Here is a 22,106-nt window from a genome sequence, read left to right on the forward strand (position 1 = left end):
CCTACTCTAGTCTCCCTGCTGTAGTCTCCCTACTGTAGTCTCCCTACTCTAGTCTCCCTACTGTAGTCTCCCTACTGTGGTCTTCCTACTGACCCTGTAGTCTCCCTACTGACCCTGTAGTCTCCCTACTGTAGTCTCCCTACTCTAGTCTCCCTACTGATCCTGTAGTTTCCCTACTGACCCTTTAGTCTCCCTACTGTAGTCTCCCTACTGACCCAGTAGTCTCCCTACTTTAGTCTCCCTACTGACCATGTAGTCTCCCTACTGACCCTGTAGTCTCCCTACTGACCCTTGTAGTCCCCCTACTGTCCCTGTAGACTCCCTACTGACCATGTTGTCTCCCTACTGACCCTGTAGTCACCCTACTGACCCTGTAGTCACCCTACTGACCCTGTAGTCACCCTACTGACCCTGTAGTCTCCCTACTGACCCTGTAGTCACCCTACTGACCCTGTAGTCTCCCTACTGACCCTGTAGTTTCCGTACTGCAGTTTCCCTACTGACCCTGTAGTCTCCCTACTGACCCTGTAGTCTCCCTACTGGCCCTGTAGTCTCCCTACTGTAGTCTCCCTACTGACCCTGTAGTCTCCCTACTGTAGTCTCCCTACTGGCCCTGTAGTCTCCCTACTGACCCTGTAGTTTCCGTACTGCAGTTTCCGTACTGACCCTGTGGAGAGAGGTCCTGAAACATCAACACACTTCAAAGCCTGTCTTCCAGCTGTTCTCTTCAGAAGACGTGAACGGGTGTGACTGGAAACACACCGTTTCCATTAGGTCTTGATAGAACACACATCAAATATCTTGGACTCGTTAGATTGTGGCACTACAATGACAGTTGGCAGAGTTATACAGTATATTTAAATTCCTCCCAAATTAATAAATTAGCAAGTAATGTTGTAGAGACCAGATAAAATGACCCCAGAACACTCATATGAGCACTAGGTGTGGTTGTCTCTTGACATGGATTCCTGCTAGAAGTCAACTAGAACAGTTTGAGGAAATCTCTATAATGTCCTAATTACAAAGGAAGAAAACTTTCCCTCTCGGTTCAGTGCACAATAATAATGAGGTCAGTGATTATGTTAATTGAAGTCGTTTCTCTACAACATATCCGTGTGTCTAATTCTAATCTAAGGAGAGAACAAGATAGCTTCCCCAAGGGTACAGAATGTGTTGTTTCAACCACCATCTTTTTAGAATTTGTCATGTTTTAGTTCAACTTGTGACATAATGCAAACCTGATGTTAATAAATCCTTTTTATATTTACTATCCATTTTAAGCAATAATTTAGACTTTCCTTTGAGTCACAAGATTACACATCACATATTAATGTGACTGTGATTAAAGTGATTTCTCACAATCGACAATTAAAAAGTAGGTTAGCATGAAACTAAAGCAAAAAAATGCATACTTAAAAAAAAAATCATTACAAACACATCCAATAAAACGAATTGCGTGTGATGCCGCAGACAAATAAAATGGAATATTCATATCAGCTCAACAAATTGTATTTCTAATGGATAACCTTTGAAAGTGTGCATGCTCCGTTGTCATTACGGGACTGTTCCATCTCCTGATATGACCCTGTGTTATTCTGATGAGCAGATGTCCACGAGCTGGTCTCTCCCGTACGGACAGCGAACAACAACCCTAACCGAACAGGAATAAATGCACACAAAAAAAAACAAGTAACATTTGTCTTCTTGCCCTTTACAAATTAAATTAAAACGGTATTGCATGAGAACTGATCAAATGATTATGTGTCATTAAAAAAAATGGAAAATACCAGGCCTACACTGACATTACTTCAGCCAAGGAAGAACGACAGAACAGAAACTCCAATTGCCTGCCTTTTTTTACAGTAGCATATGGCATAGCCTTCCGCAAGGGGCGGGTGAAGATGTTTTTCTAGCCCTAAACCACCAACCGTGGTGTAAACCAATGCCCCAGGGAGAAGGCTACCACTAGGTCTACTACCCCTGTCGCAAACATCTAATTACAATGACCACATTTAGCTACATATCAAGGGAACACGACAACATGGACAATGTCAATGCTTCTACAAATCTTCTGTGGTCTAAACTTGATAGCTTGTCAAAGTGTCCGACTGTCAACAACTGACTCTCTACTGGCTGGGGTCTACTACTGGTTACTGGCTGGGGTCTCAGCTAGCTCTACTACTGGGTACTGACTGGGGTCTCATACAGCTCTACTACTGGGTACTGACTGGGGTCTACTACTGGGTACTGACTGGGGTCTCATACAGCTCTACTACTGGGTACTGACTGGGGTCTACTACTGGGTACTGACTGGGGTCTCATACAGCTCTACTACTGGGTACTGACTGGGGTCTCAGATAGCTCTACTACTGGGCACTGACTGGGGTCTCATACAGCTCTACTACTGGGTACTGACTGGGGTCTCAGCTAGCTCTACTACTGGGTACTGACTGGGGTCTCACACAGCTCTACTACTGGGTACTGACTGGGGTCTTATACAGCTCTACTACTGGGTACTGACTGGGGTCTAATACAGCTCTAATACTGGGCACTGACTGGGGTCTCATCTAGCTCTACTACTGGGTACTGACTGGGGTCTCAGCTAGCTCTACTACTGGGTACTGACAGGGGTCTCATACAGCTCTACTACTGGGTACTGACTGGGGTCTCATACAGCTCTACTACTGGGTACTGACTGTGGTCTCATACAGATCTACTACTGGGTACTGACTGGGTCTACTACTGGGTACTGACTGGGGTCTCATACAGCTCTACTACTGGGTACTGACTGGGGTCTCTTATAGCTCTACTACTGGGTACTGACTGGGGTCTCAGCTAGCTCTACTACTGGGTACTGACTGGGGTCTCATACAGCTCTACTACTGGGTACTGACTGGGGTCTCATACAGCTCTACTACTGGGTACTGACTGGGGTCTCAGATAGCTCTACTATTGGGTACTGACTGGGGTCTCAGCTAGCTCTACTACTGGGTACTGACTGGGGTCTCATACAGCTCTACTACTGGGTACTGACTGGGGTCTCAGATAGCTCTACTATTGGGTACTGACTGGGGTCTCAGCTAGCTCTACTACTGGGTACTGACTGGGGTCTCATACAGCTCTACTACTGGGTACTGACTGGGGTCTCAGATAGCTCTACTACTGGGTACTGACTGGGGTCTCAGCTAGCTCTACTACTGGGTACTGACTGGGGTCTCATACAGCTCTACTACTGGGTACTGACTGGGGTCTACTACTGGGTACTGACTGGGGTCTCATACAGCTCTACTACTGGGTACTGACTGGGGTCTACTACTGGGTACTGACTGGGGTCTCATACAGCTCTACTACTGGGTACTGACTGGGGTCTCAGCAAGCTCTACTACTGGGTACTGGCTGGGGTCTCAGCTAGCTCTACTACTGGGTACTGACTGGGGTCTACTACTGGGTACTGACTGGGGTCTCATACAGCTCTACTACTGGGTACTGACTGGTGTCTCAGCAGGCTCTACTACTGGGTACTGACTGGGGTCTCATACAGCTCTACTACTGGGTACTGACTGGGGTCTCATACAGCTCTACTACTGGGCACTGACTGGGGTCTCATACAGCTCTACTACTGGGTACTGACTGGGGTCTCAGCTAGCTCTACTACTGGGTACTGACTGGGTCTACTACTGGGTACTGACTGGGGTCTCATACAGCTCTACTACTGGGTACTGACTGGGGTCTCTTATAGCTCTACTACTGGGTACTGACTGGGGTCTCAGCTAGCTCTACTACTGGGTGCTGACTGGGGTCTCATACAGCTCTACTACTGGGTACTGACTGGGGTCTCATACAGCTCTACTACTGGGTACTGACTGGGGTCTCAGCAAGCTCTACAAATGGGTACTGGCTGGTGTCTCAGCAAGCTCTACTACTGGGTACTGACTGGGGTCTCATACAGCTCTACTACTGGGTACTGACTGGGGTCTCATACAGCTCTAATACTGGGCACTGACTGGGGTCTCATCTAGCTCTACTACTGGGTACTGACTGGTGTCTCAGATAGCTCTACTACTGGGCACTGACTGGGGTCTCATACAGCTCTACTACTGGGTACTGACTGGGGTCTCAGCTAGCTCTACTACTGGGTACTGACTGGGGTCTCACACAGCTCTACTACTGGGTACTGACTGGGGTCTTATACAGCTCTACTACTGGGTACTGACTGGGGTCTAATACAGCTCTAATACTGGGCACTGACTGGGGTCTCATCTAGCTCTACTACTGGGTACTGACTGGGGTCTCAGCTAGCTCTACTACTGGGTACTGACAGGGGTCTCATACAGCTCTACTACTGGGTACTGACTGGGGTCTCATACAGCTCTACTACTGGGTACTGACTGTGGTCTCATACAGATCTACTACTGGGTACTGACTGGGTCTACTACTGGGTACTGACTGGGGTCTCATACAGCTCTACTACTGGGTACTGACTGGGGTCTCTTATAGCTCTACTACTGGGTACTGACTGGGGTCTCAGCTAGCTCTACTACTGGGTACTGACTGGGGTCTCATACAGCTCTACTACTGGGTACTGACTGGGGTCTCATACAGCTCTACTACTGGGTACTGACTGGGGTCTCAGATAGCTCTACTATTGGGTACTGACTGGGGTCTCAGCTAGCTCTACTACTGGGTACTGACTGGGGTCTCATACAGCTCTACTACTGGGTACTGACTGGGGTCTCAGATAGCTCTACTATTGGGTACTGACTGGGGTCTCAGCTAGCTCTACTACTGGGTACTGACTGGGGTCTCATACAGCTCTACTACTGGGTACTGACTGGGGTCTCAGATAGCTCTACTACTGGGTACTGACTGGGGTCTCAGCTAGCTCTACTACTGGGTACTGACTGGGGTCTCATACAGCTCTACTACTGGGTACTGACTGGGGTCTCAGATAGCTCTACTACTGGGTACTGACTGGGGTCTCAGCTAGCTCTACTACTGGGTACTGACTGGGGTCTCATACAGCTCTACTACTGGGTACTGACTGGGGTCTCAGATAGCTCTACTACTGGGTACTGACTGGGGTCTCAGATAGCTCTACTACTGGGTACTGACTGGGGTCTCATACAGCTCTACTACTGGGTACTGACTGTGGTCTCATACAGATCTACTACTGGGTACTGACTGGGGTCTCATACAGCTCTACTACTGGGTACTGACTGGGGTCTCAGATAGCTCTACTACTGGGTACTGACTGGGGTCTCAGATAGCTCTACTACTGGGTACTGACTGGGGTCTCATACAGCTCCACTACTGTATTGTCTTCATCTATTATTTGAACTGGTTTTTAATGTATTTTGTCAATCATTTTATATCACATAAAGACTTTACTATTGTTTTTAATATAATGAAAGACCAGTTATGGCTTCTGAGTCGGATTGAACAAATTAATTGATTTGCTTGTAATTATGTATTTAGCCATATGGGTGGTAAAATATGATGCACAGGTTGTCATTCTTTCTATTGCTCTTTAATACCATGTGGAGATAATATTATATTTTAGCCATTTAGACAAATATATCATCCACACTGTGTCATTACAGGTGTAAACAAGGAGCTGCTAATAGCAATCTACTAAATAGGAATATGCTACTTTGTGTCATACAAACATACATAGTAATATTCCAGAATGTATACATAAAAAAATGCTTATATCTCGATTCCACATCCAACAAATTAGGAACGTGGGCAATGCAGATGATTATGACATCATCGTTGCATGACTTCCTCCCTGACTAGGACTTTCCGTGGTAGTTATATATCAGAGAACAGCAACAGATCTAGGCTTATTCATACACTTCTGATGCGGTCAAGTCAGCTTTATGCACACAGCATGCATTTGGAGTTTGACACGCCGACCAAAATTCAATGCTGCAGAATTAGGCATATACAGCGGCTCAGTCTGTCAAATCAACCTATCAGACTCAAGCGTTTGAGCAGCTCGCCTGAGACTGAGGGCAAGCACATGTGAATTGAGGAAGAGAGAAGAAAAAAATACGACCTTTAAATTTTTAGAAGAGCAGGTACAGCTGCTCTCACATCCTTCTCTGTTATAAGCTGATATATGGAGTTGTTTTAAGATGCTTGTACCATGGGTCACTCAACTATTTTCCCTTTGAATTGTAGGACCCATTTTGGTACAAAAATATATATATACAAAAAAATATATATATACAAATGTTTTTTGAAAAAATATTGAATTTGTCCTTCTGTTCCAAATCCCATTGAAACACACTGAATAACACATTCATAAATTGCAAAAATAGACAGTGAAAAAATAAAACACACGGAATAAAGTTTTGAAAGTGTCTGTCCTATATCTATGAGGCTAAAGAAAGCTCAGGAAATGTTTGTTGTTTTTTTGTTACATATTTAACTCCTTATTTGGGAAGGCACAAAAATACCCATTATTTGGGAAATAACAGACATCTACCAGAAGTCAAGAGGGTCATACTAGTAATTCCATATTAGAATTGCAATTTGGCATGACTTTATGTCGGATTCAATAGCTTTTATAGATATGCCTTGTTTAATAAGGAGTTTGATGTCAAATGTTAACAAATTATGGAAATGTATGTCCAAACATCAATATTCAAATGCATTGAAAATAATGGGTTTTCAGGTAGTGTAGGCTATAGTGCAATGTCACTCAATGTCGCGCAATATCACTAACATTTTAAATGATCCAGGTTCTTCCACCCTGGTTCCCACATGGTGTGTATTGACATTTCAAAATATCCAGGTTCTTCCACCCTGGTTACCCCATGTTCAGACATACAAATGATCCATGTTCTTCCACCATGGATCCCACATGTTCAGACATAACAAATGATCCAGGTTCTTCCACCATGGATTCCACATGTTCAGACATAACAAATGATACAGGTTCTTCCACCATGGATCCCACATGTTCAGACATAACAAATGATCCAGGTTCTCCCACCATGGATCCCACATGTTCAGACATAACAAATGATCCAGGTTCTTCCACCATGGATTCCACATGTTCAGACATAACAAATGATCCAGGTTCTTCCACCATGGATTCCACATGTTCAGACATAACAAATGATCCAGGTTCTTCCACCATGGATCCCACATGTTCAGACTTAACAAATTATCCATGTTCTTCCACCATTGTTCCACACGTTCAGATTACATTTTCAGGTCATTTATGACAAAGTGCATTTTTCTTTATCACTATTATAGAAATTATTTTAAAGGCGACCTTAACTTTTAATATTGATGAATTGACCACATGGGTCATGAAATGTGGTTTAAGGGGGCAATCAGCAGTTGCTACATTCCTTTTTGTCTTATAAATGTATATGTACCCAGTCTCCAGTGGTGAGAAAAGTACCCAATTGTCATACTTCAGTAAAAGTGAAGATACTCTAATAGGAAACGTAAAAGTGGAAGTCAGCCAGTAAGATACTACTTGACTAAAAGTCTGAAAGTATCTGGTTTTAAATATACTTAAGTATCAAAAGTAAACACAATTGCCAAAATGTAATTGAGTATCAAAAGTAAATTTGAAAGTATAAATCATTTCAAAGTCCTTACATAAAGCAAACCAGACGGCACCATTTTCAATTTATTTTTAATTTTACGGATATCCAGGGGCATCCTCAAACACTCGGACATACGTTACAAATTAAGCATTAGTGAGTCTGCCAGATCAGGGCAGTAGGGACGACCAGGATGTTCTCTTGATAATTGTGTCTTTTGGACAATTTTCTTGTCGGGAATTTTCCTGTCAGGGAAAATGAATATAGTAAAAAGTTTTTTTTTTAAATACAAATAAAATCCGAATGTAATGGAATAAAAGTTGGTAAAAATATAAATAGTAAAGTACAGATACCAAGAAAACCTACTTAAGTAGTAGTTTCAATTATTTTAATTTAAGTACTTTCCTAAGAGTGGTCATAATTGTTTTGTAGCCAAACCATTCGGATGCGCAAACACCGCTGTAGCTCGGTCACATTCCACCACAGATGAGATGTCTCATGGTCTTTCAAACACCGCTGTAGCTCGGTCACATTCCACCACAGATGAGATGTCTCATGGTCTTTCAAACACCGCTGTAGCTCGGTCACATTCCACCACAGATGGGATGTCTCATGGTCTTTCAAACATCGCTGTAGCTCGGTCACATTCCACCACAGATGAGATGTCTCATGGTCTTTCAAACACCGCTGTAGCTCGGTCACATTCCAACACAGATGGGATGTCTCATGGTCTTTCAAACACCGCTGTAGCTCGGTCACATTCCACCACAGATGCGGAAGGCCGCCATAAAAGCCAATTTATGCTTTGATCCGAAAATGTGGTCGGAGGCTCCGTATGACGTAATTACGGAGCCTCCAGAAACCTGCAGAGACCAAACTGAGTTCCATACCGCGTCGCTGTGCGCCTCCCAAATATTTTAACAATGCAGAGGGTGGTTTATGGTAGGTGGGGGGGTGGGCGGGAGGTCCTATATAAACACAAACTCCTTTTAAAGGCGCTGCATGGTCAATATGACATCTGCATTGGCTGTACAGCATGTATATTAATACAGCCTCTGCAGAAGTCAGGGCATTCATACTTCTTGCGGAGCAGTGCAGACCTGTTGTGAAGGAAGTTGTCAAGGAAGTGAGTTTGTGTTTACACAGGATCACCCGCCCTAACCTACAGTCAACCAATCATGTCAATGCAAAGCTATATGGAGTCCTCCACATTGTTACCAATATTTTGGAGGTGCATGGGGGTAAACAGAGCTCGGTTTGGCCTTTGCAAGCCTCCAGGGGGTCTGTGATTGTGCCACACACGTCCTATGGCGTCTCCGACCTCGTTTTCGAATCAAACATAAATTGACTTTTAAGGCATCTGCATGCTTCCCAGCTGAAACAGTTCTCGAGAGTTTGTGCGTATATTATGATGTCATTTTGTGACATTTGTTCATTTTGGACTTCGGCGAGGGTATTTTTGGCTGTTCGGGCACACAACATTTTTTCTGGAGGCAAGCCGATGTTTCTACGCCCTTCGTTGGTGATTGGGCAACAGTTGTGATTCTTCAATGTCTTTGTTGTCATTCAAAGAGAGATGACTCATTTTCATGCACATGTTTTCATTGAGTAATACTGCACCAAACATCTTAGTTAAATTAATCTAAAATAATGATAGATTTCTTGAGTTATCTTAGATTAATTCATACTATTTTAAGGAAGTGTATACTAGCTACGGCATCTCAAGATGGACAAACAGTACTATTGCTGCTTTGCTCTTGTTCTTTTAGGGGAGTATGAAGCACACTCCTTCAGTTCAGCTAGCTGAGTTTGGCAAGGCGCCGTCCCAAACTGAAGCATGCTGACACCTATAGACAGATGAAGTGGATTGAGACTCAGCCCATGCAACAACAAAAAAACAGATATCTCTTGTTTAAACTGACAGATTTTGATGGGGATAAAAACAATTGGGCTACTTATATTCATGCACTGGTGCGTCAATAGACTCTAAGGGAATTTATATAACATTTAAAGGAAACGTTATGTAACTAGAAAAAATATAATTGTAACTCCATCAAGATAGTAAGTTGATGGAAAGAAAACCATGGTGATATGAAGGGTCCTTGGCAGCGGCTCTCTGATTTATATAGCTGGATGTCTTTGTCTGCATGGCCTTGATTGATGATAGGAAACAAGACTGAAGAGAGAACAACACAGTAACACACATAACCTTAGCAGAATAAAAAATAATAATAATAACAACAACATTAATAAAATAATAATAATATAATAACAATAATAATATTAATATTAACAACAATAATAACAACAAGAAAAATTATAATAATATAATAACAATAATAATATTAATATTAACAACAATAATAACAACAAGAAAAATTATAATAATATAATAACAATAATAATAATAATAATACAAAAAATAATAACAATAACAATAATAATAATAATGCACATTTCTGCCAAGGTTTTTTTCAACCGACTGAAAGAGGATGTTTTGACAATGAATTTAGAAGTGGATATGAAATTTTTTTTTACTTGAACCGGATTGGTCAACTCAACTTGAACCGGATTGGTCAGCCCCCCTGCATTTAAATAATTTATATAATTTAGTTTTTTTGCAGGTCAGTGTTGTGGCACTCTCACTTAGAGGGCTGTAAGAATATATCTGTCACCACAGATATGGAATTAAAGGCAGGAATTCAGAGGGATTAATATTGCACCATTTATGTTACTAGAGACCATGAAGAGTAGGAATCTGAAAATACATATTTAATCAATTTTAAAAGACTAAAAAGCAAGAATTTTGCAAAAATGTGCTCAACCAGGCGGTTGGTACGTCAGTAAATAATACTGTAGACTAAGAATAGGGTAGCCTACATTTATTTATTATTTATAAAATACTGATTTTGGGGGAAAATATGAATGAATTGTTAACAACACTAAATAGTTAAAGGGGAAATCAGTAGTAGAAACAATAACAAAGTCCACCCCCACCCCTGGGTTAGTAAAAAGGAATGGGGCAGGATAGACAGAGGTATGGATGCAAGGATTGGCCATCCGTGTTTAACCATGTTTTGAGACTATATAGTATTTTGTTTGTATTTTGTTTGTTTACAAATATTGGTGTAAAACAAGCTTACATTTCTGGTTCTGATGGGGTACCACAGTTGAACTAAGCTCATGAGGAATGTCTAAGTTATATTCTTCAAGAATCAATTGGTACATATCATTAATGTATAAGTTCTAAATGAATGTAGAAGCTGCTGATTGCCCCATTAAGGCAGCCTTTAATATACTTTCTATAATAGTGATTTAAATAAATGCACTTTGTCATAAATTACCTGAAAATGTAGTCTGAACATGTGGGAACCAGGGTGGAAGAACCTGGATCTTTTGATATTTAAGAAAACCATTTTGAGTGACATTGCACTATAGCCTACACTACCTGAAAACCCATTAATTTCACTGTAATTGAATATTCATGTTTGGACATACAAAATTACCATAATTGTTTTGAATTTGACATCAGTCCTTATTAAACAATGCTTACCTTTCTATAAAAGCCATTGAATCAGACCTAAAGTAATTTTGTAATATTGTGTAAATGAGTAAAAATGCTATGCAAATTACCACTCTAATATGGCATTGCTAGTATGATTCTCTGGACTTCCGGTAGAGCTCTGTTATTTCCCAAATAAACGTCAAGGTGAAAATATGTACTGCCGGGGTTATTTGAGTTGTTAGTAATAGGAATTTAGGTGAAATCATTTTTTCAACGTTTTTCAAAAAGAGTCAGTTGAAGGGTTACATCTTATCCCACAAGGTAACCCGAATTAATGTTTTATTTATCTAAAAAAAAAAAAAACGTTCAATCAAAAGATCAATTGTCTATTGGGCAAATCAGCGCAAAACAATGTCTGTATCATCAGTGACCATTTTTGGATGAAGAAAAAACGTAGACTACCCTATACCATTCCAAATCAGCATGTTGTCTTGCAGAGCATATTATTTGACGTAAATATAATAATAAGATCAACGTTAAGAGTGACTTTAAGAGTAAACGTTTCCCTTATTCATTTAGTTAACGCTGTGAGGAACAGATTTGGGGAGCCGTGGCCAGGCAGACATGGGCAGGATATTCATCAAGTGGCACCCGAGCGTTCCATCTCTTCTCCGGTTACATGCGTGACGCGTCAGTCCCTCCATGTACTGCCGGGTTCAACCAACATAGACTACTCACGCGTCAATCCCTTAATGTACTGCCGGGGTCAACCAACATAGACTACTCCACTCAGTGACCGGATACTAAACTAACCCTGCCTGCAGCCTGTTAACTCCGCCATTAACTTCAAATCTACACGGATATTCTCATCTGACATATTTGAAGAACGTATAGGCCACATTCAAGTGCACATTAATTTTAAAACTATGTTCCCAATCAGAAAAAAAAGTTTTAATAAATTAAACAAAAAATAATTTCTTAAAGACTTTGTTTAGAGCGTGAAATAATAAGTGACATTATTCTGAAACATATTGGCTAATGTTGTTGGAGAAAGGATGCAGCTGTTGCTAGCTAACGGCAGTGTTCAGATGTATTATCCGTTTGGTATAGGCCTATCACTGAAGAATGAAACGTTGATTTCCAATAACTTCTAAAGGGAATACTTAACGTCCATGTCAAAATGTGATCATACTGTAAATTTAGCAACATATTTTGAGCAACCTGTGTGTTGGAATAACACGTTTGTTAAAGCTATACGGGAAATATATCTGTTTTCATTGACCAAATATTTTCCTCTAGTTTTGAATATAATTCATAGTGCGTTCATAGAACGTGAAAATGCGCATTCATTTATATCATGGAAGGAAAGCAACATGCAGATCTCGAGATTGGTCTACTGGCTACTAGCACAAGTAATAAATATTCATAGACAAGCGAGGCGCGCTGAGGGCTGGCGCCTGCGCTCTTCTACGGTTGTAACTGCAACTCTGCCGTTTTCCGGTTGTAGCGATTGTTAACAAATGTCAGATACAGTCAACTGAACAAATGAAGTCAATGTGAACCAAACTGAAACGATAAGCTTTCCCTATTCTGTATGTTATGGGGTTCATAAGAGCCCATGCACGCCGTTGGCTACACCGTCTGTCATTCAGACATCTTTACATGGAGACGGGAAGATTTCCATGTCAGCTATTTTGTAAATGGAGAATCTCAACTATGGAATTTACCAGTGATGTATATTTCGTTTACATTCCAAAATGTAAACCAAATGTCATTAAATGAGCCGTAAACACATTTAAAACACATAAATAATATAATTGACATTTTACATAAAACAGACACATTGTCATTTTGGTGTTACAGAATAAAAGTCAACAAAGAATATTTGAAGAGAGGAAACAAGCGGAGATTTTTTTTTAAAATGGTTGTAGTCCTGTTGTGTTCGTTTTGTTGTTAGATTACCACGATTAAGCATATTGTGTGATTGTTAAGGCACCTCTTGCATTATTGCTAGTTGGAGGGTTAAACCCTAACCCTACACAAACAACTTGAACTGGAGTAACTTAATGGAACCTCTGAATATACATATTTATTTATTGTCCTGTTTGTGTGGCAATTATATTTGTACATGGGAGACCCTGGTGGTCTCACAGTCCTTCAGGACACTGCGTTTTAATTCGGCCTCGCCATGTACTGCATGTGTTGCTTCGTCGAGCCTGTTGTGCGATGTTATAAAGCTACGTTACGATTTGGCAACATCTAATAATATTACAAAGATACATTTTAGGCCTATATGTGTTATCTCCATGGGACATTTAAGACCAGAGTCGATATTGATTTATATCTCTGCCTTCTGGCTTTGTCAGAAAATGCAGGAAACGATAAGGACAGGTCTTTTCAAAACAAAATGAATCCCATTGTATGAATCAAAACATATGTTTGGATATATATATAGTCTCCGCGGCATTTCTATTGGGTCTAACGGTGCGTGAATGAAAACGTATCAACACTATAACCTGATAGATAGTGTTAAATAGAGTCGAAAAAGCCACTTTAGTACCATCATTCATTTATCTAAAAAATTAATAGCCCATGCAAAGAAAATATGAATACATTTCAAACAGATCACCTCAGATATCATGCATTTCCGCCATTCCAATCACACACACACACACACACACACACACACACACACACACACACACACACACACACACACACACACACACACACACACACACACACACACTCTCGCTCTCTCTCTCTCTCTACTCTCTCTCTCTCTCTCTCTCTCTCTCTCTCTCTCTCTCTCTCTCTCTCTCTCTCTCTCTGTGGACTGTGACTGATGATTGATCATTATGCAATACTACATTGTTTGCAGTCTATTTAGCTTCGGCTTTTATTTTAGAATTGTTTCATTTTTCGTCCGTTCCAATGTGTCATGTTGTCAGCTGCAGACTGACAGATCTACGGGAACATTGTATTCTGTGTCGCCTAGCCCAGCGCACTGGCAGTGTTAACCACGCAGGCCAGGCTTGTGATCACTGGCGTCTGTCTGTTGACGTGAACCCTGCCTAATGGTCCGGTCAACCAGGCTGCACCACGGAACAAAGACTACAACACTGACTCGAGAAATCCCAACACTTCCTCAACACTAGACTATGGCATCCATCCGACACAGCTAGCTACGGGAAACTGAATAACACCGATAACAATTAAGTAACAACATAAACAGTTTCGTTTTACTCTGACTGAGAAGTAGAACTGTCACTATTCATCTTTTTGATTCTCACATTACTCGAGGGCAATGGCTGGGATGTTACTTTTGGATAAAAGGGACACAAGAACAGGGGAAATCGAATTACGTCACATTAATTCGTATTACAGAATTTGATTCTGCAAGCCTAAAAAGGCAAGCATGATGTGATTTAGAATTCTACGCTTTAATAAGCGTATAAAGCATCCTGGTTTTACCCTAATAAGTTGGTCTAAATATGTCCCTTTATCGATGTGTTATGAAATATTTTAGTCCTATATTTTAGTCATTTTAATTCTTTAGGCCTACGTTTAGTATTATAATTAATTTGTTCTTTAGAATAACTCATATGTAATGGTTTAATAAAGCCCTGGTCATCTATTTACGTGTTTTGTTTTTGTTATGCATGAGTGAGTGTATACAAAGATAATCACACGTCATTCATTTTGGGATCCAGTCATAGGCCTATTTAAACAACATGTAGGCTTTGAGAAACAAAAATATGGAAAAGGCAAATAGTTGGTTGTAGTTTTAATCCTTTAATATAGTACGAAATGTAACCAAACATTTTTTGCAAACTAAATTTTACATAATAGCGCATTTCTCCATAAATACCGATCATTTCTAACATGTGTTACCCTTTACATGCAGATAAATATGGAAAATTTAGCTATTTACATGTAGGTAATACTTCCTTGACATTATCAAGGTAATGAACAAATAGTTGTTATATTTTATCACGAAGGCCTACATAAACAGACGACACGGAGTTTCAGGCTTTCACTATACACGATTTATCGACATGACATTAACTAACAGCAATGGTAAGTACTGTGCTACTCCAACTGGACCGTAGACGAAATGTTTCACCAAATACAAAAGCACATTAATAGACTAATAGTCGGTAAGGTCGATATAGTGGAGACGGTAGTTATACTTAGTAATTCACATTTGGTACACATCAACTACAACATTCTGTTCAATCAACACTAGTCATCGCAATATTATTGGTAAAACCATTTTCATTTTCCATATATCTAGGGACCACATTTGCACAAATCCGTTAAACTGTTATATAAGTATTTACAAAATAAAATATGACATTTTTGAACTGGGAATCTTTATGTACAACAAAACCCAAATCAGGCCACGACCCGCAGATAGCATGCATTGAGATCTCTTGTGTGCAGTCTTTCAAAAAAGAGTCAGGAAAAAAGCCGTTAACTTGGTAGCTGGCTTTGCACCTTGTCCATGCCTCACTCTCTCTCTCTCTCTCTTTCTCTTTAGCCGTTAACCAACCATTTTGGCTTCCTCGTTTTTTTCTCGGTCCTCGCGTTATAGGCTGACTTTCAAAGTCTTTGATTCCAGTCCTATTTCTGCAGGCTTTGTGAAAATATTTTACACGTACCATTCATTAAAATTTGACGACAGCGTGGTGTGGTGACTGGTCGTGTGGTGTACTGTCGAGGCTGCCGGTGATATGGAACTGGAATTATGGTTCTCTGTGGATGGAGACACGATGGTGGGCGGCGTGGACGATTCGTACCCGGAACTGGCCGCTGGCGACGGTTGAGGTCCTTGCGTGGTAGCCTCGTGAACCTGCAAGACAGTGAAAAACAATACTTAACATTTTACAGTGTAGAATTCATAGACTGGCATGCTTTCTAGAAATATGCAGGCTTCCAGTTTGATTCTTAATTGTGAGAATAAGAAATAATAATAGCTTAATTAAATGTTCACGATTTAAACCACTTTAAATGTCCAGACATTAAAATGTATGATGCAATCTTTTGGATATGACAACAGAGAGGCTCTATGAAGACACAACAGGTATTTGCATTTGGTGCATGGCGTCTCGATGCTGTTTCTGTGTTCGTGTTTGCTGGAATGTAGACTATTGCAATGTTATGCATGCACTTTCATTCTCGAAAGGGTGTAGGAATTAAAAGTTTACATTATAAATCAAACGGAATATAACATGTAAAAGTAAACCCAATATTGACCTTCATGTGTTTCCGCAGAGAGCTGGGATGTGTGTAGGACTTGTCGCACATCTTGCAGAGATACGGCTTGTCAGAAGTGTGGACGTGCATGTGTTTCTTCCGGTCGCTGCTGTTAGCAAACCGCCTGTCGCAGCCATCAAACTCACACTTGAAAGGCTTCTCACCTAAACAAATATATATATATATATATATTTAGATATTTTTTTTTTAAATGTTACACAATGAAAATATAAATACGTACATGTTCCAATTTAACATGAACATTTCAGTGTGGTGGGGGAATTTAGGCTACCACCACATTGAACATGACAAAACATTATCTTCAGGTATATTACAGCATTCGTTTTTTTCATGGGCTACCAACATATATTAAATTGCTGTAGGCTATGTATTCATTAATATTTTGTTGTGATGACACGTTTACTTGTACGGCTAAGATAAACAATGCAACAGCATGTCACATTGTCCTATTTCACAACCTATTGAATTCAAAAAAGTACAGAATAGAAACACTGGGCTATAGTGGCACATGACTAAATCAAGCAATTTGGTATTATATGAACAATAGTATTTCAACAAACAGAATCAAAACATTGAACTTATAGTAGGAGGCATAACATGTATTACGCAAACAGCTTTTGGAGTGGATAATGTGATCGTGCTTTTGATTCTTACCTGTGTGTGTCCTTTTGTGGATCTTCAGGTTCTCCGATCGAGCAAACACTTTTCCACAGCCGGGGAAGGGACATGGAAATGGTTTCTCTCCGGTGTGCACTCTGATATGATTTACCAGTTTGTATTTGGCTTTGAAAGGTTTTCCTTCTCGGACGCACTCTTCCCAGAAGCAGATATGGTTAGACTGCTCCGGTCCACCGACATGCTCCACTGTCAGGTGGGTCACGAGCTCGTGCATCGTGCTGAAAGTTTTGTTGCAAGCCTTTTTGGGGTTCGACAACTGTTCGGGCTCGACCCACTTACAGATGAGCTCTTGTTTGATGGGCTGCCTCATGTATCGGAAAAAGGCCCCTGCCCCGTGGTGAGCCGCCATGTTCATGTTCATAGGGCCATAGCCATGCAGCTGGGAGGAGGCGTAGTGGTCGGAGCGGGGGCTCGTAACGTGGGCATACTGGTCAGCCCGGCCGTACATGTCCCCGGTAAAGCCAAGGCGCATCTGGCTGTTGACGACATTAGATGACGCATGGCTGGCGGCTTGCTCGTGGAGTCCGGGGAAGAGCAGGTGCCCGGTGGCATCGGAGTGTCCATGTGGCCCTGCAAAACTTCCCGCTGCGGAGGCAAACAGGCTGTGCTGCGCGCTGGTTGCGTCTCCGAAGCCCCGGTTTCTGAAGAGAAAGTCACGGGTGGAGTTGAATGCTGCCGTGGAGTAGGAGCTGACGTGTGTCGGGTGGTGGTGGTGACCCAGAGCGGCAGCAGCATAGCCGGGAGCCTGGGAGGAGAACGCCGTCTGGCCGGAGCTAAGGTCGTGGGAGCTGTGGTTGATTTTAAAAGCGCCCATCCCGTCTGCGAATGGATTTATCCCCAAAGCCACTTCTCGTTCTGTTACTTCGCCTGTTGAGTGATGCCTTGAGGAGCCAAACGTAGTGACTCCTATGGTGGGGTACTGGGGTCCTGCGTCCAGCAGCATCTTCCTTCAGTCTACAACTCAATGAGGCAACTGAGAGCAGGAATTAAAAATCATGCACAGATATTCTTCTGACCTCTATACCTCTCTCTCTCTCTGCTCTGCAAAAAATATATAGCGGACTTTACTGAGCTGAGCAAACTCCAATCCACATATGTTCTATTTACCTAAAACAAGATAGGAATGTTTCCTGTTCTACCTCTCATCCGATCCACACGCGAATCACGGAGGCTACAATATTGTATTTTGCGGTTTCTCTTCCTGTGGCGAAACTTTCACCTCCCCAGTCAAGCGGTGAGCAGTAGACTGATATTCGCAATCATTCCTGCAGATAAATGAATTGAAAAGACAACACAGTCCACCCCTGATGAATGGGGAGGAAGGGTTTGGGGGTGGTAGTGGGGGGGGGCAACATGTGACCCGGTACTCAGACACTCATTGGAGGACGCCCTATCCCCCTACCAACGTTCACCCATCAAATAACAATCCGCGTGCCGTGGCCCCTCTCCTATTGGTCCGCGTGCATCATCAATCCCAGGTATTGTGAGATTGCTGACTGTGGTTTTGGTTAAACGGCTGAATAACACAAGAAAGAAAGTTGAGAGAAATAAAAGCAACAATAGACGGTGTGAAAATGTAGACAGTCGTCGGCTATTCAGTCACACTATACACTGCTAAAAGTCAAATGCGTGCATGTTCCTCTGCAACTAATGCATAGCAACAACCATTCTCTCCATGCAATATTAAAATACACTTTCTCCGAGCATTAAGTTGTGTGCAGATTCTGATGTTGAGCATGGCCATTCGGCTGCACAAGAAGTCAATGTGTCGCTTAATACTGTTGTTGCGCAATCTTTCTCTGACAGCACAGAGACTGAGAGGCAGTATACTACAAACTCTTTGTTGTTGATCCGGGCCTTTTTTCTTCTTCATAGGACACAAGTTGAGGGCATGGCGGTGTCTTTGTTGATTTCCATGGCGATCTTTGGATTCAGTGAAATGTCCGGCGGATGAGAGGGGCACAGAAAAGAACACTCACCCCCCCCCCACCCCCCACCCTCTCTCCGTTCAAGTGTGAGTTAGGATTATACACAACAATATATTGCGTTTTTCTAACGTTACGTGGGAATCCTACGACCCAAACGTCAATATGTGACAATACATTAAACAATAACAAAAGGCCACAATGACATGAAAATATGACTAATAATAATCATACGTGTACCATGATACAGCGAGTGTATACTCATTGGTCAGATCAGGTAGGCTAGAGGTCTTCCTCCACATAGCAATTGAATGTCATGTCATTGTTGAAAAACACTGAAGTTACAATCCTTAGGTACTCATCACGCTGTGTGCATACAGCACCTCGTTTATGAAGCTGTCGTCGAAGTTTTCACTTCATGTGTTGCTATTTACACGTCAGGTGTTCTTTGTGACCATTAAAACATTGGCTATAGTTGTCTGTGAACTCTATTCTGCAGCTCTCCCTCCCTCCCCTCCCCCCCCCCCTCTCTCTCTCTCTCTCTCTCTCTCTCTCTCTCTCTCTCTCTCTCTCTCTCTCTCTCTCCCTCCCACCCTCCCTCCCTCCCTCCCTCGCTCCCTCCCTCCCTCCCTCCCTCCCTCCCTCCCTCCCTCCCTCCCTCCCTCCCTCTCTCCCTCTCTCTCTCTCTCTCCCTCCCTCTCCCTCCCTCTCCCTCCCTCTCCCTCTCCTTCTCCTCTCTATCTCTCTCTCTCTCTCTCCTCTCTCTCACTCTCCCTTCCTCTCTCTCTCTCTCTCCCTCTCTCCCCCCCCCCTCTCTCTCTCTTTCTCTCTTTCTCTCTATCTCTCTCTCTCTCTCTCTCTCTCTCTCTCTCTCTCTCTCTCTCTCTCTCTCTCTCTCTCTCTCTCTCTCTCCCTCCTCTCTCTCTCTCTCTCTCTCTCTCTCTCTCTCTCTCTCTCTCTCTCTCCCTCCCTCTCTCTCTCCCTCTGTCTCTCTCTCTCCCTCTCTCCCTCCCCCTCTGTCTCTCTCTCTCTACCTCCCTCTCTATACATTCCTGTTCTTTTTGCAGAAGCCTCATAAAGGGAGCATCTGCAGTGAGGACTCTCACATCACCATTCTCACCTAAAACACACGCTGACAAGAGTGTCCCAAAAATAATACAAAAAGTTATCATCATAAAGAAACATAATAATCAGTTATTTAAAATAATTATAATAATGATATCTCAAGCTCTCCTGTTTGAAAACTGATAATAGCCTGCACTACCCTAACCTGTATGTAGAACGTTGTGGGTTGTCGAAGTTATCAAGGGGGATTTGCGGGGCTCGCTGCTGGAACCTCCGGCTGCTGGAGTTCAAAGCCACATGAACAGACGTGCCATACGAACCATTAAAATATCATCTTGACTGCCAGTTTCTGCTTCATACACTCCAGAGAGACAAACGTGAAGACAACAGAGTCTAGCGTTCTCAATCTTTTTCCGTGCAACTTTTAGTAAGTTTTTAAGTAGACTACCACAACACACACACACATCTGGAAGACCCTTCAACAGGTGGAAAACGGTCAGGATGGCACGTGTGTCGAAGTGACTTTGAGAAAGGAAGAAATAAATTCTTCTAGGACTTCCAAACACATAAAAGGTGTCGGGGAACCCTCAAATAAACCAACAGAAAGCAAACATGGTTCATAGTTGAATCATACATGTTTATTTTGACTAATTTATCTGCCATAGGAAGTATCCGGTGATTGACGCATGCGTTGTTGACTGATTCTTTATTTGGATACGGCAATGGAGAACCTCTACATCAGGGTGACCAATGATATGGATTCCATCAGTGGAGGCCTCTAAGTAAGTTATGGTCGATAAGACAGGCTACAAGGCATTGCTTTGATCTAAACATAACATCACTGTGATAGTGATATTGTAATAGTGATATTAACAACTGATATTAATTGCGTTAAAATAGGCCTTATTCTGAAATGCATTTCATTTTATATAACAAGCTAATTCCGATTGGTGAAAGGCATGTGCTTCGAGTTATTTGTTACAAAATATGTATACAGTGTATGTATATAGCCTATAAACCCATTACGCGTTTTGGGAATTGCAAGGATATGGTCTGGGCTTGGTCCCTATCCGTCTTCTTTCTAGATGTTTACAAGAGAGCTCATCTTGGACCAGAAATAACTAAGTCTATATACATTACTGCAGTGTGTTCTCGAGATGCCTCTCTCTCTCTCTCTCTGCAGACTACAACAACCCTACACTAGGCACCGGGGTGGGAGAGGGGGGGGGGGGGGGTGATTCCTCCCCGAGTTAAGTGCACGTAAATTTAAGGTAAATCACTTTTTATGCACTATTCTCTATACACGCATTCTGACCTTGAATTGAAGCACGATAATGGTATGCTATTAACCCCTCTATTCGTTTGGGGGTGGAGATCACAGATTTGAAGGTGTTTTGGGGCTGTGTCCGCAGATATGCTGTATTCTGACTTTAAGTCCCTCTTAATTCCACCACTTTTACGTTGCGAAGAAACAATCAATAAGGTCGATCAACCTGTCGGTTTCAAGTGGAACAACATCTACTTTCTTTATTCTGATAGCAATAACACCCTTCTCCATGCAATGTCGTTTACAGATAGGAGCTTTTGCTCTGAGCTGGGTAAATGAGTAAATATGTTTGGATCAGGGGATTGTAAATATAAATGAAAATTATTTTAGATCTATTTTACCTTATGATCACTGGAGACAAATGTGAAACCAGTGATATGGCAGAAAACTGAAGCATATCAACGTATCACATTTCCGCAGTGAAGTTCATGAGCTGCTGGCCTTGTAACTTTCAGGGATGAAATGTGGAGAGCCAAGCTATAGGCTTTTGTAGACATGCGCAAATGGCGTACAGCGCCAAACCTACATAGTTGATTTATGGTTTCTAGAACGGTTTAATTGTATGCCCGAGTTTTCACTGTATTTTTTTAAAACAATTGGTATCCTTTTAAATATTAAACACTATCAGTAGCCACCGTCAGTTCTATCCGTATACATTTGTAAATGTCACTTTAGTGTTAGTTTCCTTACATTTAGCATCAATCCATTCCATCATTAGTTGACATTTCTTTCCTCTGTCGCGTTCGTGTGGTTGATCCCGA

General features: G+C 41.9%; 1 protein-coding gene across 1 annotated transcript; it reads right to left on the reverse strand.

The window, feature by feature from the left end:
• Positions 1 to 14,845: 14,845 nt before the first annotated feature.
• On the reverse strand, positions 14,846 to 18,372 carry LOC139420122 (zinc finger protein ZIC 1). The gene is made up of 3 exons (XM_071169861.1): positions 17,005 to 18,372; positions 16,330 to 16,493; positions 14,846 to 15,925 (listed from the first exon to the last, which is right to left on the reverse strand). Exons 1-3 carry the CDS (start codon positions 17,969 to 17,971, stop codon positions 15,725 to 15,727), a joined length of 1,332 nt encoding a protein of 443 aa, XP_071025962.1. The 5' UTR covers positions 17,972 to 18,372; the 3' UTR covers positions 14,846 to 15,724.
• Between the last annotated feature and the right edge of the window lie 3,734 nt (positions 18,373 to 22,106).

Source organism: Oncorhynchus clarkii, chromosome 11, assembly GCF_045791955.1.
Source record: "Oncorhynchus clarkii lewisi isolate Uvic-CL-2024 chromosome 11, UVic_Ocla_1.0, whole genome shotgun sequence".
NCBI lineage: Eukaryota > Metazoa > Chordata > Actinopteri > Salmoniformes > Salmonidae > Oncorhynchus > Oncorhynchus clarkii.

Bases quoted from the DNA above. Each gene is read 5' to 3' on its own strand.
- LOC139420122 (XM_071169861.1), bottom strand. From the start codon at position 17,971: ATGCTGCTGGACGCAGGACCCCAGTACCCCACCATAGGAGTCACTACG. The intron at 16,494-17,004 runs GTAAGAATCAAA...ATATTTGTTTAG, and splicing joins CCACAAAAGGACACACACAG to GTGAGAAGCCTTTCAAGTGT. The intron at 15,926-16,329 runs GTCAATATTGGG...ACTGTCTTGCAG, and splicing joins CTCTGCGGAAACACATGAAG to GTTCACGAGGCTACCACGCA.